The 16,464-nt window shown below is 49.9% G+C and overlaps 2 protein-coding genes across 3 annotated transcripts in view; one reads left to right on the forward strand and one right to left on the reverse strand.

The window, feature by feature from the left end:
* Positions 1 to 1,762, forward strand: part of Afg3l2 (AFG3 like matrix AAA peptidase subunit 2) — a 36,019-nt gene extending 34,257 nt beyond the window's left edge. For both annotated transcript variants that reach the window (XM_060377139.1, XM_060377140.1), the window contains exons 16-17: positions 75 to 269; positions 1,025 to 1,762. In XM_060377139.1, coding sequence (XP_060233122.1) covers positions 75 to 269; positions 1,025 to 1,249 — 420 coding nt within the window. In that variant the 3' untranslated portion in view covers positions 1,250 to 1,762. The remainder of the gene's footprint in view (positions 1 to 74; positions 270 to 1,024) is intronic.
* Positions 1,763 to 3,431: 1,669 nt separating this feature from the next.
* Tubb6 (tubulin beta 6 class V) lies at positions 3,432 to 14,925 on the reverse strand. Its single transcript, XM_021627209.2, has 4 exons — positions 14,787 to 14,925; positions 14,308 to 14,416; positions 12,734 to 12,844; positions 3,432 to 4,893 (listed from the first exon to the last, which is right to left on the reverse strand). The coding sequence occupies exons 1-4, from the start codon at positions 14,841 to 14,843 to the stop codon at positions 3,827 to 3,829; spliced, it is 1,344 nt and encodes a 447-aa protein (XP_021482884.1). The 5' UTR covers positions 14,844 to 14,925; the 3' UTR covers positions 3,432 to 3,826.
* Positions 14,926 to 16,464: the final 1,539 nt, after the last annotated feature.

The raw sequence follows: 16,464 nt of genomic DNA on the forward strand, positions 1-16,464 counted from the left end.
CACCAGCCCCTGGCCTCTGTAAACCTTTAAGGGTAAAGGTTCTCTGTGTAACCTTCAGTTCTGATCTTTTTCAGATTGTTCAGTTTGGCATGAACGAGAAGGTGGGACAGATCTCCTTTGACCTCCCACGCCAGGGGGACATGGTTTTAGAGAAGCCTTACAGTGAAGCCACCGCAAGGATGATAGATGACGAAGTGAGGATACTCATCAACGAAGCCTATAAAAGAACTGTGGCTCTTCTCACAGAGAAGAAGGCTGACGTGGAGAAGGTGGGGCCAGCACGTGGGTAATTCTCTGCCCACTGCCGTGTGTGAATGTGTGCGCGTGTGCATAGACACAGATGCCAATCAGATGAAATTCTGTCGAGTTGCTTCTCTCCTTCCACCTGTGTGTGGGTTCCCGAAATTAACTTTAGGTCATCAGGGCTGCTCAGCAAGTGCCTTTACCTGCTGAGCCTTCTTACAGGCCTTGTTTGCTTTTTGAGACAGGATTTTGCTGTGTAGCCCTGGCTGGCCTGGAACTCACTGTGTAGACCACGCTGGCATCAGTCTTGCTGTGATTCCTCTGCCTCTGCCTCCTGAGTACTGGAGTAACAGGAGTAAGTCACCACTGTTTGCTTACGGTGATGTTTGTGACTTCCATACAGGTCACATCTTACTCTAAAATTATGTGACCTTATTTATGAGACATGTTCCATTATCTTAGGTTCTTTTTGTCTTTATTTTTCAGTATTAAAGTTTTTAATGTATGTGAGTGTTTGCCTGAACGTATGTATGTGCGCAATGTGTATGTCTGGTGCTCTCAATGACGAGGAGGAATTGACCCCCTGGAACTGGAGTTATGAGATGGTGGTGTGCTGGGAACTGAACCCAAACCCTCTGCAAGAGCAGCAAGCATTCCAATCGCTGAGCCATCTCCCCAGCCCCTTAGGTTTCTATTAGAAAGAGGTCAGCTGTGAGTAAAAAAATCTTAGCTTTTGAGCAGATTTTGCTGAGTAACTTAATAGAAATTGCTTGTGTTTCAGGTTGCTCTTTTACTGTTAGAAAAAGAGGTATTAGATAAGAATGATATGGTTGAACTACTGGGCCCCAGACCATTTACAGAGAAGTCCACATACGAAGAATTTGTGGAAGGCACTGGCAGCTTGGATGAGGACACGTCTCTTCCTGAGGGCCTGCAGGATTGGAACAAGGAGCGGGAAAAAGAGAAGGAGAAGGAGGAGCCCCTGAATGAGAAGGTCGGCAGCTAGGTCCAGGGCCGGAGCCCTTTACTGTGCCCTCCCAGAGTGCCAGGCTGCAGCTTCAGCAGTCGCAGCCTTCCGAACAACAGCCCTAATGCCCAGCCAGCCGCTGACTCAGCCAGGCTGAGAGGGCTGCAGAGGGCCAGCACTGCCCAGGGCTCGGATGGGGACTCCCCTGCCCCTCTGCCTTGGCCCCATAAACAGTGGCTGGACCAGGAGAGACAGCACCACCTGTCCTGTGGAATCCTACTATGTGGGAGAAGAATCTTTCCCCATCACCCACTCTTCATTCCTCCTCCTTTGATATCTCTGCAGATGTGCTGTGAAACTCAGTTGGAATCCCAATAAGAATATTTTGATTCAACCAAATATTTTAAAATTTGAATTCAGATCACTTGTTGCTGTTTTATTGGAATGGTTTTCTATAGAGAACTGTAACATATTTAAAAACATGAATGTATTGTGTAAATATGGATTCTTTACATCAGAAATAAAAGGTGGACATTGTACTTTTTTCCTGAATATGTGAAGGGTCACTATGCTGTGCTTGTGTTTAGAAAAAAGTGTCAAGAATTATTAAGTGTTTTTGTCTTTGGAGATGAATTCCTCAGGGTCTCACTTGCTGCCCTCATTAGCTACCACAGAGAGCTCCAGCCTTCCACGCTCATTTCCTGGTCTGGTGCTGTTGGATCCCAGAATCAGTTTGGGGAGCAGCTGCAAGAGCTGATTCAGCTCGATTCTTCCTAACACAATGACCAGGTGCATACTGTGCCGCCTGGGCAAGGCTGCCCTGAGCCATCTTGAGGTCAGATCTTGGTCCCTGGTGGCGCTGGAGGTGTGCATGGTAACTGCTGCTGTCGTCAATCATCAGAGGGGGTCATAAAGATTGCACTGTGCCTGGTGGTGGTGGCGGCACACACCTTTAATTCCAGCACTCTGGAAATACAGAGAGAAGCAGGCGGATAGAGGCCAGCCCAGTCTAGCGTGAGTTTCAGGACAGAAAAGGCTAAAACAGAAATCCTGTCTTGAAAAACAAAATCAAGAAAGATTGCACTGTGAGGGTCGACTCTCGGCTTCATATGCCATTGTTTGAGCGTAGATGTCCTAGCTGTCAGATCTCCAGAGACTGCTGTTGCAGACAACTGTAAGCTGCCTTGGATGTGACGCTGGCAATGGCCCCTGGGTCCTGTGAGAGAACAGCAGTGTTCTTAGTGTCTCTCCAGCCTTTAAGTGGTGTGAGTACAGATTCCCTGGAGCTGGAGTTATGAGCTACCTGACATGGCTGTTGGGATCTGGAAGAACAGTGCGTGCTGTCAACATCCTGCTTTAGTTTTCTGAGTGCGGGGGTTGTGTGAGCCCCGTGCCTTGTGTAATGCTGATGTGGTGGCCATGCCCTTTTAGACAGATTACAATGGCGTTCCCATCCCTGGGGCATCTTCCAGGGGAGGCAGGAGCTGTTCTTGATGGCGCACACGCCAGCCCATGGCTACTTTGCAAGTGGATGAGATGCATGCACCTTGGCCCCTCAGCTCACCAGCATTTATGCTCTGCCTGGTCATTTGTAGGACCACACAAGACCTTATTTCCTCTCCACTGGATGCTTTCAGGGAGCAGGTCAACGGGGAACTGTTTTAGGTTGTAAGGCCTACGTAGTCATCAGGGTATTTGGTGGTAGACGAACTCTTACGAGGTGGGATCTTTGACAGAGAAGCAGTAATGGAACTTGAGCCATTACTGAGAGAAATACTGGCCAGAGACCAGGTTGCCTCTAGAACAAGGGAGGAACCGGCCCTCAGAGGCTTGTTAGAATGTTCAGTACTGACAGGTAAAGCTGAGACAAGGGCCCAGGGGTTCTCCTGCCCTCATGCGGTGGTTCCCACCTGTCTCACAATTACAGAGGTCCTATTCTGGCAAGCGTAGGGGCAGGAGAGTAGTGTTTCTCTTGTTGGGAAAATGTCACAAAGTTGCACATACAGGGATGTCAGTGGTACCCACCTCACCTTTTACCCTTTTCTGCACAGGAATGGCAAGGTTTAGCTGAGTGGTTAGCACTTAAAGCCCGACTCACAACAGGCCCTACTCCAAACAGCTATTTCCAGGATAGATGAGGTATTTTGGTAGGAGGTCTGTGGGTATTTCACAATGAGACCTACATATCCCGTTGCTTGGATGAAGTTCAAGAGACCAAGGAACAGGTTTAGCATTTTATTATGAATGGATTGTCATAAAGTTCCATATTGTGTATTCAATTTAAGGCAACACTGCGGCTTTAGTTTTTATCACCAAAGATGAAAAACAAACCCTTTTTCTAACCTCCCTGCTAGCTCTGATGGCTGGGCACTTGGTCACTTCCTTTAGCCCTGTACGGCCCCCTACTTTGCTTTCAGTGGTCCTGTACAAATGTCCCTGATCTGCGGGGACTGCCAATTCTCCGGTAAAGGAAAGCTCTCCGGTCCAGGTAACCTGGGGAACAGTACGGCGTGTTTGGTTTGAGAGGGGCCTGTGACAAGCTTAGACCATGACATCATTCCCACACCACCAGAGCTGAGAAAAGAGCAGGCGTGCACGGTGGCGTCCGGAGGCCCCCTACTCGTTGATCTCTTCTTCATCCTCATCTTCAAAAGCCTCTTCCCCGTCATTGACCGTGGCGTCCTGGTACTGCTGGTACTCAGACACCAGGTCGTTCATGTTGCTCTCGGCCTCGGTGAACTCCATCTCATCCATGCCCTCCCCGGTGAACCAGTGCAGGAAGGCCTTGCGGCGGAACATGGCCGAAAACTGCTCGGAGATGCGCTTGAACAGCTCCTGGATGGCGGTGCTGTTGCCGATGAAGGTGGAGGCCATCTTGAGGCCGCGCGGCGGGATGTCGCACACGGCCACCTTGACGTTGTTGGGGATCCACTCCACGAAGTAGCTGCTGTTCTTGTTCTGGATGGCCAGCATCTGCTCGTCCACCTCCTTCATGGACATGGGGCCCCGGAAGACCGTGGCGACGGTCAGGTAGCGGCCGTGGCGCGGGTCGCAGGCGGCCATCATGTTCTTGGAGTCGAACATCTGCTGGGTGAGCTCCGGCACCGTCAGGGCCCGGTACTGCTGGCTGCCCCGGGCTGTGAGGGGGGCGAAGCCGGGCATGAAGAAGTGCAGGCGCGGGAAGGGCACCATGTTGACGGCCAGCTTGCGCAGGTCGGCGTTGAGCTGGCCCGGGAAGCGCAGCGACGTGGTGACGCCACTCATGGTGGCCGACACCAGGTGGTTGAGGTCCCCGTAGGTGGGCGTGGTCAGCTTGAGCGTGCGGAAGCAGATATCGTAGAGGGCCTCGTTGTCGATGCAGTAGGTCTCGTCCGTGTTCTCCACCAGCTGGTGCACCGACAGCGTGGCGTTGTAGGGCTCCACCACGGTGTCCGAGACCTTGGGCGACGGCATGACGCTGAAGGTGTTCATGATGCGGTCCGGGTACTCCTCTCGGATCTTGCTGATGAGCAGCGTGCCCATGCCCGAGCCCGTGCCGCCGCCCAGCGAGTGCGTCAGCTGGAAGCCCTGCAGACAGTCGCAGTGCTCACATTCTTTGCGCACCACGTCCAGCACCGAGTCCACCAGCTCCGCGCCCTCCGTGTAGTGGCCCTTGGCCCAGTTGTTCCCGGCGCCCGTCTGTCCTGCAAGGCAGCAAGATCCCAGAGGGGAGATCAGCCTTCTCCAATCAATATTTTCTTAGTGTAAGAGATTAGAGCAAAGGAACAGGAATGAGGCAACAGGTACCCACCATGATGCCAAGAAAGCACATGAGCAAGAACCTCTGTAGACAGGCTGCATGTCCAGGGACCAGGCCCTGTTCACTAAAGGAGCACACTTAATATGCAGAGGTCCAAGACCGGGAATCAGCCTTAGGACATATTACACAAGCGATAAATAAGTCTACAAATAAAATTTAAGATACAGTTGTCTTGAGCTAGTCACGTCATTTCCTTTGTTTTGAGTCAGTCTGCATACTGTAGCCCCACCAGGCCAGCCTCTGATCTGTTATTAAGTATTTTCAGCACATAGTTAAGATCAAAGAGGATACAATGTACACATCACAGTTTTGAGCTTTCTGAACTTCGCCAAGAGCCAAAACACTTCAAAACCCCAAACTTTCTGAGCACTAATCTGATGCCAGGAGTGGAAAATTCCATACCTGACCTCAAGGGAAGTCAGGTATGCATTTTTCAAAATGCAGGAGCTCTGAAAGTACTGTATGGAACTGCCTTCCGGTTCCATGTATAGAGTGTGTGAGAAACAACTCATGTTCACTATCCCATCTTCAATGAAGCTCTCTGTACATACACAAACATTTCAACATCCCAAAAGTCAGCTTTCAAGAATTTTTAGATAAAGGATGGCTAACCTGTTTTTTGTACAAATACTTATTTTCTCCCCAAGACAGTAATTTGTTTTAAGACAGGGCCTCTCTGTTGTAGCCCTGGCTGCTTGGAACAACTTACTTAGACCAGGGTGGCTTTGAACTCACAGAGACCCACCTGCCTCTGCAACTTTGAGTGCTGAGACCAAAGGTCCGTGCCACTATGCCTGGTGTCAAGGCAGTAATGGTGTTTAGGATAACCTCTGGACATTTTTCTAGGAACTAACTACTGACTTTGCACCTCTAATTGAAGACCGGCACAGATGTGAGTCCTACCCTCAAATTATATCCAGTCCAGTTGCGGAAAAGAGCCTGACTTGCCTCCAAGAGTTCTGAGTTTCATCAAGAGTTCCCGTGGCTAGGGAAGGCCATCTGGTCAGTCTGTGCTTTGTAGAGCGGCTCATTCTACCCTCCAGGCTTCCTTGGCCTTCCTTTGCAGAAGAAACTTTGATCTGGGAGGACTGATGGCTAAATTTTAAACCCCCTTTTCGGCTTCTTTAACCCTAAAATTAAACATCTATTTACTCAGAAAGTACTTTCCCAATCTGTAGAAACACAGAACTATGTGAAGTATACTTATATATGTAAGCATGTATGTGTAAATGACTCAAGGAGAACCGGAGAAAATGTATTTAGTCTCTGCTTTTCCTGCACTTCTCCTGTACTAAAATGTCTATCACATGGCACCGCTACAAAAAAAGTTTTTAAAATTGCAAATAACACGATTTAAATTCCAATAATTGCATATTACGCGATAAGGCCTTAGAAATATTTATGTAATTTTTCCAATTAGCTCATATACACGAGGGCAAGATATTAAGTATTACCTGCATTGGATAAGGTGTGATAATCACTAAAACAATCATGTCTATATGTACATATGTACATAGGATGACGTATGTTTTATGTCATTCAATTTCATTTGCAGGTGGGGTTGATGGCATACGCCTTTAATCCTAGCACCCTGGGAGCAGAGGCAGGCGTAAGGTCAAGGCTAGCCTGGTCTACATAGCAAGTTCCAGGACAGCCAGGGCTACAGAGAAACCCTGTTTTAAAACATGAAAAGCAACCAACCAACCAACCAAATAAACAAACAAATAAAAAAATATATATATAATAAAAAATCTCCATCATTACTTGCCAAAATTCAAATGTAATCTTCCATCAAGATATATTTGCTGGCTAGAGAGATGGCTCAGTGGGGAAGAGTATTTAACTGCTCTTGCAGAAGGCCTTGGATTATTTCCTGACACCCACCTAAGAACTATGTATGCCTTCAGTTCTAGGTAATCTGACATTCTCTTCTTCAGACACTGCATGCATGTGTTTCACATACATACCTGTAGACAAACACTCATACATGTAAAAAAAAATAATCTTAAAAACATTTTCTTAAACTCAACAGACATTTTATGAGATATTCATGGGAATATGAAAATATGACTTTAAGTGAATTACTTCAAATATCAGTAAGTAGAGAGTCATTAAATAACATGACTGCCATGGAAGATGTCTGACAGGCATGTTTGTGAAGAGGCTTCAGGAGTATGTATAGCATGATTTCATTTCCTGAACACCAAATCAGTTGTGTGTACAAACATATAAGAGTGAATGTACAAAAAACCCCCAACCATCTACACTAGTTATCTGCCTAAGGATACCACCTCATGGTGTGGGGGGTCAGGGTGAGGAGGTCCCCATTATTACACTACACACTTGTGTGATGTTTGGACAGGGCATGTGAAGAACCTTTGGTTTCACTCAATGATGAAAACATTAATCACCTTTCAGTATTAAAGGTAAATTTCCACTGGGCACCCCAGCCTGACCAGAGTGGCTTCCCTCTCTGCCTCTGCCAGCCTCAGGAGGGTGCTCACACTCTTGCTCCTGCCATCTATGACCCTCTGGGTGTGGTGAGGTACCAACACCATCGACAGAACAGCTGCCTGACTCCATGGTGATCTGGGATGACACCTGTTCACGGCAACAGCACACCTCCCCTCTAGCCTCCGAGGTGGCCATTTTCTTGCTTTGCTTTTCCTCGGCCTAACCTTGTCTAGGATGGGCCTCTCTCTAGTTCTCTTCCATCCTGTCCAGCTGTGCTGCCCAATGAAGCCTGACTGGTTTTCTGTGCAAACTCTAAGATGGTGTCTTGGGTTTCTATGGCTATGCTAAAACACCATGACCAAAAGCAACTTGGAGAGGAAAGGGCTTATTTCACCTTCTAGTTTATACAGTTATAGTCCATCATGCAAGGAAGCCAGGTCCAGAACTCAAAGCAAAAACCTAGAGGCAGGAGCTGATGCAGAGGCCATGGAGGGGCGCTGCTTCCTGGCCTCCTCCTCATGGCTTGCTCAGCCTGCTCTCTTACAGAACCCAGGACTGCCTGCCCAGGGATGGCATCACCCACAATGGGCCGGGCCCTCCCACCTTAATCAAGAAAATGCCCCACTGCTGTTAACCTCGGCAATGGGGAGGCAGCTGTTCTCTGAGTTCAGGGCCAGCTCGGTCTACGGAGTGAGTTCCAGGACAGCCAGGGTAACACAGAGAAACCCTGTCTCAAAAAAACCAAGGGGGTGGGGAGGGCGCGGGGAGAAAAGAAAGAAAATGTCCCCACTGGCTTACCCATAGGCTAATCTGATGAGGGCAGTCCCTCATCCCAGATGAGTCTAGCTTCTGTCACTTGCCAGCACAGATGGTCACTGTCCTTTTTATGCACCCACAAACTTGAGTCTCTCTCTTCCCACACAACCCAGCAGGCAGCAGCCAGGCCACACCCCAAGACAGGCAATGGGAAAAACAAACCCCCGGGTCATCATGGAACTTTTAGGGAACCATCCATTAAAAGCACAGAAAACATAGAAAGTGGGTTCAGGTGAGACAGCCTTAACATCAAGCTTGCTCAAGCTGTAAGTGTTACAGTGGCGCTGAGGTCACTCCAGGGACTCAGACTCCTCCCTATTCATAGCACAGATCAGCTCCAAAGTATCCTCTACTCTTGACAAAAGGAGGAAGCTGGTGACTTTCAGAAAATATTTTGCTACTGTCTCCCAGCAACAGATCATCCCTGCTTAAATATTTGGGGGGTCAGAAGTTGAATGTCTCCACGATGCATTTGGTCATTAATCAGTGATTCCAGCTTGTTAAACACAGACTGCAAATCCTGCACATGCCTAGGCTTTCTCTACAACTCCACTGGTGAAGAATTAAGTCTTCCAGGTCTCTGTGCTCCAAGGCTCCTCAGCTAGTTCTGCATTTGAAGGAAAACTACAAATCCAGAGGGGCTTTAAAGAAACAGCCTGTCTGGCCCTTAGCTTCCTTCCCACGACTGCTGAGCAACCAGCAATTAAGAATGAAAGAGTATGGTCATGTTATCGGGAACTCAAATGTAAGTAACTCACTTTTTAAAATTATATATTTAAAAATTATATGTTACTAATGCAACTGCATTTCTTTTCTTTCTTTGAAGTTTTCTGAAATATGGTCTCTATGTAGCCCTGGCTGTCCTGGAAGTCACCTGGTTGAGCAGGCTGACCTTGAACTCACAGAGATCCCCCTGCCTCTGTCTCCCAAATGCTGGGGAAAAAAGGTGTGTGCCATTTCAAACTATATCCAGAACTGAAATGGCAACAGCTTATTGATTCAGTACTCTGACACAGAGGACAGGCCCTCACATGTGCTTTTTCACTAAGCCCTGCTTGACAATGGTCTATTTCAATTTACCAAAGCTAACTAAAAGCTCTGAACCAGTGATTCATCCCTACAAGTGAGCTGTAATTAAACAGTTCTGAAGGAGGACTTGAGTTCAGAGCTCCAGAACCTACATAAAGTATGACCCAGAGTTCACTGGCCAGCTGGTATAGCCATAACAAAAAAGAAATGTACAATAATAAGCATTTTGGATGAGCAGCTTTTTTTTTTTTTTTTTTTTTTTTAAAGACAGGGTCTTGTTCTGTAGCCCAGGCTACCTTCAAATCACACAATATAGACCAGACTGTCCTCGGATCCACAGTGACTTCCCTGCTTCAGCTTTCTAGGTGCTTGCTCCTTTTGATCTGTGTACCAGCAGCTAGAACAGTGACTACAGACCTTCCTTAACAACCTTCTACTTTTCAGTTCAAAGAAATATAACCAAAGAAAACTGGCTGCTATGAGAAACCGCCTTCTCAGAAGCCAGAGTGGGATGATCCAACTTCATAACAGCGCTACAGCTGGGCCACAGCACCCAGGAGGTCGGCCTGGACCAAGAAAAGATGGAGAGAAGACATGACTGCGCCGCGGACAAGCCGTCAACTCGGCTACACACCTCCGGGGAACCTGACATTTTTCTTAAGACAGACTTAAGGCGTGTAAAACGTTATGGACAATAACATGGCGACTACCCATGTGAAGAAAGACACCATCGACATTCTAGAAATCCCCACGTAACTTGGACATCATAAGCAGTGCAGAGCTGGTGTACATAATTATGTTCTCACCAAGAGTGGGAATGGGCTATGCGCCTGTGGTCTAGCCAGACACCCTTTCTTCCTGGGAAGCGCGTGGTCGGCTATTTTAACACAGGGCTTCAGGTTCCCTGTGTTCACAGAGACAGGATGAGTCTCTCCTGTGCCATGTCCAAGTTTCTCTCTTTGGCATAGATGCTTTATACACAGAACGGCCACCCTCAGGGTTATGTTTGTGACTCAGGGTGGACTGTTTTTCTCCCTTAGCTTGTTTCTGTGGTCCTGGGGATCAAACTCAGGACTGACTATGTCCTAAGCACATGCCCTGCCACTGAGCCACACCCCAGTCATGATAAAGCAGTGCTCAAGGCAATAAGTCACTACTAGGATGTCGGCGTCCTCAAGTTCAGGTAAAGGCAGAGGAAGAATCGGACAGTGGTGGCCCGCCCTCATCCAGTGGAAAGATGAGCCAAGTCTTCCTAAATGTTTATTTGACTTGAGAGTCTGAGATCAGCCAGAAAAAGAACTTTTGTGGGCCGATATGTTCATACTCTTTTTAAGAAAGACTTATGTGTGGACCTGTGTGTTACACCGTGTGAAAGCGTCCATTCCCAGAGGCCAGAGAAAAATTGTCTGTTAACTGTCTGGGGCTTCTGTTTTGTTTCTTCTCTATTTCCCAGGCTAGAAGGCAGCAAGTCCCAGCGGTCCTCCTGCCTCTACTCTCCTTGTACAAGTATGCGTGGGGTAATGGGCTTGTGAAGCGAGTACTGAGCTCTGAGCTCCAGTTCTGATGACTGATCAGCAAGTGTTCCTAACCACTAAGCCAATGTAATACCTTCAGTGCTCATGGTATTTTGTTGGCTCATGTGAGAGGGTCTCACACAGGCCAGACTGGCTTTATCTTTTTTTAAATTTTATTTATCTTTATTTCATTATTGGTGTTTTGCCTGCATAGTATGTCTGGGCGTGCGAGGGTGTGAGGGCCCCTGGCATTACACCCCTGGAGTTACAGACAGTTGTGAGCTGCCATGTGGTATTAAAAAATTGAACTCAGCACCTCTAGAAGAGCAGCCGTGCTCTTAACCACTGAGCCATCTCTCCAGACCCCAGACTGGCTTTAAACTCCCAAACTTTCTGCCTCCAAATCTAAAGTGCTGGAATTTCAGGCCCATGCCACTTCCAGATCATTACAGTACTCTCTCTCTCTCTCTCTCTCTCTCTGTGTATGTGTGTGTGTGTACATGTGCACGAGAGGAGGCCAGAGAGCAGTATCTTCCTCAATTGACAGGGTCTCTGGCTTAACTGGAACTCTCAATCTGGCTAGTTTGGTTAGCTGAGTAAACCCCAGGTATCTACCTGGCTCTCTCTCCCCAGAACTGGGATTACAGGTAAGCGCTGGAGTGCTGGGGTGTCAGGGATCCAAATTCAGGTGTTTGCACAGCAAGCACTTTAACCAGCTGAGTCCCCTCACTACTATATAAGAGCAAGCACCACTTCCCTGTCAAATTATCGAGAATTGGTCTTATAAAGCCAATTACTATCAATTAATTACATTATGTGCCAATTAAAACTACAGACCTTAGAACGACACACTAATATGGAGTATGGTTTATAATATTCAGTGAAAAAATCTACATAATGGTACAGTTAAAAAGAAGGCAATCACTTAAGGAGGCAGATGCAGGCGGATCTCTGTGAGTTCAAGGCCAGCCTAGTCTACAAAATGAGTTCCAGGACAGCCAGAGCTACACACAGAGAAACGCTATCTAGACATTCCCCTTTAAAAAAAAAAAAGGGGAAGACAATCAGAATAAAGACAGGTTAAGGGAGACCACAATTATACGGCGATGGACAACATGTGAAATAGTTTTGACACTCTAGTTTTTGAGCTGGCCTCAGATCCACAGAGATCCACCTGCCTCTGCCTCTGCCTCCCAAGCGCTGGGATTAAAGGAATGAACCACCACACCTGGTTTTCAGTTTTGTGATAATGTGTTTTGTGCTGGATTTTGCTCGAAATAAAGGCAAAGTAACAATTAAAAATAAACACTAGTTTGGAATGGAGGGGTATGTGAACGCCCTTTCAGGGACCAGACGTGGGGTCATTTCCTTTCTTGAATTTAGTAGTCAGGGAAAAAAAAAGAAAAAGAAAATGAATTTTTTTTTTCTTTTTTGCCAGAAACCCAGAGTGAAACTGGTTCTTAGTCTAACTGGTTCTCAGCTGGAAGTCCCACTCCCAGCTGACTCTACTTCTGAAGGGCTGCGCTTTATGCCAGGCTTGGAGCCCAGTGTCTACAATCCCAGCACCTTCAGGGTGGAAGCAGGAGGTTCAGTTCAAAGTCATCCTTAGCTACATAATGAGTTTCAAACCAGTCCCTGGCTATAAGCCAGCCTGTCTCAGATCTCTACCAATCTGGTCGCCCTTGCCACTCATCTGAGTCGGGAGGGGGGAGGCAGTTGAGCGTAGGTCAACCCCAGTGCACACTCGTGGAGGTCAGAGGACAATCTTCCATTTTGTCTGAGATAAGGTCTCTCATTCCCTGCTCCGTACCCCTGGCCACAAGTGGACAATCCCAATTCAGTCCCTTGGGTTCACCGTAATCAGTACACGAAAAGGAAACAAGAAAGGCGAGCGAGCGAGATGGAACCTACCGAAGATGAAGTTGTCCGGCCGGAAGAGCTGCCCAAAAGGCCCAGACCTCACACTGTCCATAGTGCCCGGCTCCAAATCCACCAGGGCGGCCCTGGGTACATACTTCTGAGCTGGAGGTGGGGAAAAAAAAGGCCACAAGAGCTACTTCCAGGTTTCTGGGGAAATGGACTTCTTTTCAGCAAGCCCCACCAGGTTGGAGTTGCCTGGCAGGGGTTACCAGGATCTTTCCAGAGGAGTCACACTGTGACTTTACCTCGGGATGAGGACCTGCTGAGCCACAAGCAGGACCAGGGAGAAATGAACCCGCCTGCCTTGTGCCTGTTCCACATCCGCTGCATTTTCCAGTTCAGACCTCCTTTCCCGTTAGCTGCCCGGAATGAAGAGTGCCGGCCTTCCCCCTGCCTCTCTCCGCCCCTGCCCCACTCACATTCAAACACACACAGGTGCCTAAGCTGTCCGAGCGGCTCCTCCCAGGGTTCTGTGGCCCTGAAAGTTCTCCATTCGTCTGAGTGAGGTTGTGCCTGCATAGCATTGCATGAGAGGGGCAAGCTGTCGTTCTCAGGGAGGATGGGTTTTGCTCGGTTCTGCACGTGACCACGCCGAGCCAAGAGTGGTCACAAAGGTCACCCGTTGAATAAGAGGAAATGCAGTGCGCACTGGCGTTTCTCTTAGGGCTGCCTAGAGCTTCCACGTCTACTTCTATAAACAATATCCCATGATTCAGCATCCCGTGATTGTCCCACGTCTACTGCCTTTCCCAGTTGTGGGTGGACAGGTGGGAAGCCACTCTAAAAATCTGTTGACCCCGGACAGTGTCTTGGATGCGCTTTCAATGCCATGCACATGTCATTTCCGGGCTCTTTCTATGCCCTGGGATTTTGTTGGTTTGTGAGGGGTGTGTCACACTTTTATAATAAAAATTGCCTGTAAAAATAGTTCAGAGGACAGAGGTGCTACTCTTCCCAAACTAAGATTACCCAGTGTCTGGAATTTTACTAATCTCCCCATTAATTACTCACAGCTGCCTGCAGTTTTAGCATCCAATGAATATAATTTTAGGCAAAGGACCACAAAAAAAATCATTTAAATAAGTGTTTTCTCAAAACTTTAGCTAACATCCCCAATAAAAGATGCCTTCAAAACCCCATTCCATTCGGTTACTCTCTTCCATTCTTTAAAAGCTTAAGAAAAGGATGGCCTGGGAGCGATGGTGTCATTTCACAATCTCAACGGACGGTCTGGTTCAAGCCTTCGGGATAGGCCGGATCCCACAGTTTGAAAAGACCTAGGGCGGGTTTCCCGCTCCAGGGGGAGTGAGGGAGTGGCCGGGCATCCCGCTCCATCCCGCCCGAACTTTTTTCCCCAGCGAGAACTTTCCCGGCGCGGAGACCGCACCCTGAGCGCCTCCCCCTCCGGGTCCAGCCCAGGGTCCCCGGCAGGGTACGGTCGGGTCCTTGTCAGGACGTGCCCAAGAGGCAGCCGGGAAAAGGCCAGGTGCCGGCGCCGGAGGCTGGGTAGCGGAGGAGGAGGAGGAGGAGGAGGAGGGGAGCCGGCCCGGAGCCGCGCGACTCACAGGATGACTCATTGTAGTACACGCTGATCCTCTCCAGCTGCAGCGCTGAGTCGCCCACGTAGCCTCCGGCCGGGTCGATGCCGTGCTCATCGCTGATCACTTCCCAAAACTTGGCGAGGGCGCGGCGAAGGGACAGACAGTCAGACCCGGAGCCCAGGGAGCCCCCGCCACCCAAGGACCCCCCGCCCCGGGACCTGTGGCCCAGTCTCCCAGCCGGGTGGCCGGGTCCCCGCAGGACCCCGGGGTCCAGTCCCCAGGGCCAGTTCTGGAGGGCGCGCCCTAAGGGGCCGGTGGCCCATTCTCCGGGCCGGATCCCCCGGTGTGCTCAGGGACCCAGGGCAGCTCCCCAGTGTCTGGGGCTCGCTCCCCGCCAGGAGTGCGTAGGGGTCAACCGGGCTTCGAGGAGCAGGGCAGGGGTCCTCCGAGGCCGGCCACCCCCAGTGCCCACCCGCGGGAGCGCAGCGCGAGCCCGGGCCCACCTTGGTACCGATCTGGTTCCCGCACTGGCCCGCCTGGATATGCACGATCTCCCTCATGGCGGGCGCGTCTGCGCTCGGGCGCTGGCTCTCCCGACGGCGGCGCGTCTGCGGCCGGCCGCGCGCTCCCGGGACTCGACCCCGCTCGGCCCTCCGCCCTCGCCCTCCCAGCCAATGGCAGCGGCCCGCCCCGCTTGCAGGTCCCGCCTCCTCCCAAAGGCGAGCGGGCTGGTCCCCTGCCCCGCTGGTGGTCTGGACGGCTGGAACCCAAGGCCGGGAGATGCCGGCGGGGATTCCGGAGGAGGAGGCGAGGGAAGCCCTAAGTCCTCGCCCTTTGTCGTCCCTCCATGCCGTTAGTACCTGGGGGAGACTGGAACCCAGGACATGGGTCACCTGCCACCAGGTGGGTGACAACTCTCCAGCGAGGGCAGGGAGAGCCCTGCCTGCGGGTGGAAGGCAACCTTCGGGACCCGACGTGGATTCGTTCGGGTGCCTCTCTACCCTAGGCGCGCGTTTTCAGCTTGCACATATCTGCCTGCCTCTCCAGTACCATCCACAGAGTGACTCTGTCCTTGTGTTTGATTATCAACACCCCCCTCCACACGGCCTGGCGAGGTTGCGGAGGGCTTGCCAGCCAGGTCTGGGCTCACTCCCACCCTCAGGACGTCACTTTTGAAAAAATTAAACAAAGCAGAACAGCGCTGTCATGAGGAGGGTGCACAAGCGCACAGGCGCAGTGCTGCTGGAGGGAGAGAGAAGATCGGGAGGAAAAGCGACCACATAGAGCTTGTCTTTGTAGTCTCATCAGAGGCAAGGGCCCACTCGGAGATGCCGGAGAGCCTGACAACTGTGTTGGCCACAAGTTTCTTGTATGGTGCTTCCCAGTCTATTCTTGACCTCAGCAGAGGGCTTTGCCACTGCTGGGCTTTCCATCCTGCGAGGCTGTCGCCAGCCCTTTCAACAGGTAGTCTCAGACCCCCTCACTTAACCCAGATCCCAAAACATTTCCGTTCTGGTGATAACACTCCAGGCTTCACTTTCCTCATCTGTACAGTGATAGGCTTATCCTGGAGACAGCTGAAGGCTCTCAGGTGCCGGGATTCGTTGGCACCTGTAGTCTGTGAATCCATCAAAGACTCTCAGGTGTTCTCACAAGAACCTTTCCTGTCAGGGGAATCTGGAAACTCGTGTCCTTCTGACCCCAAGCCGGGCGGAAATGCCACACAACCAGGAAGCAGCAAGATCTGTAATTTGCACCAGTGGTTCCTTTTTAGATCCGTGAAAACCGAAAACACCCTAGCGTGGAGCTGGGGGAGGATTCTGGTTGGTAGAGCGTTGGCCGAGCATGCATGCATGTCAAACCCCCAGTAAACTGGATGTGGTGGCACATGCTTGGATTGCTAGTGCTCAGAGGCTCAAGCCCAGTCTAGGTTAGATTATCACATTTGAAGCAGACTTGGGCTACATGTGACCCTGTGTCAGAGAGATAGAGAAAGAGACACAGAGAGAGAGAGACAGAGTGAATGAGAGTGCAAATGTGGGTTAACATGTGCGTCCTGGCTAGAATCATCTGAAAGGAGGGAACCCCAATTGAGAAAATGCCTCGGTAAGATCCAGCCGTAAGTTCTTAATTAGTGGTTGGTAGGGAGGGCTCAGCCCATGTGTGTGTGTGTGTGTGTGT

Source organism: Meriones unguiculatus, chromosome 2 (genome assembly GCF_030254825.1).
Source record: "Meriones unguiculatus strain TT.TT164.6M chromosome 2, Bangor_MerUng_6.1, whole genome shotgun sequence".
NCBI classification, from domain to species: domain Eukaryota; kingdom Metazoa; phylum Chordata; class Mammalia; order Rodentia; family Muridae; genus Meriones; species Meriones unguiculatus.

What these genes read in the sequence shown, in the direction of transcription:
- Tubb6 (XM_021627209.2), bottom strand. Translation starts at nt 14,843, where the DNA reads ATGAGGGAGATCGTGCATATCCAGGCGGGCCAGTGCGGGAACCAGATC. An exon ending in GGAACCAGATCGGTACCAAG is followed by an intron (nt 14,417 to 14,786) that starts GTGGGCCCGGGC and finishes GCCCTCGCCAAG; the next exon opens with TTTTGGGAAGTGATCAGCGA. An exon ending in GCCGGACAACTTCATCTTCG is followed by an intron (nt 4,894 to 12,733) that starts GTAGGTTCCATC and finishes GCTGCCTTGCAG; the next exon opens with GACAGACGGGCGCCGGGAAC.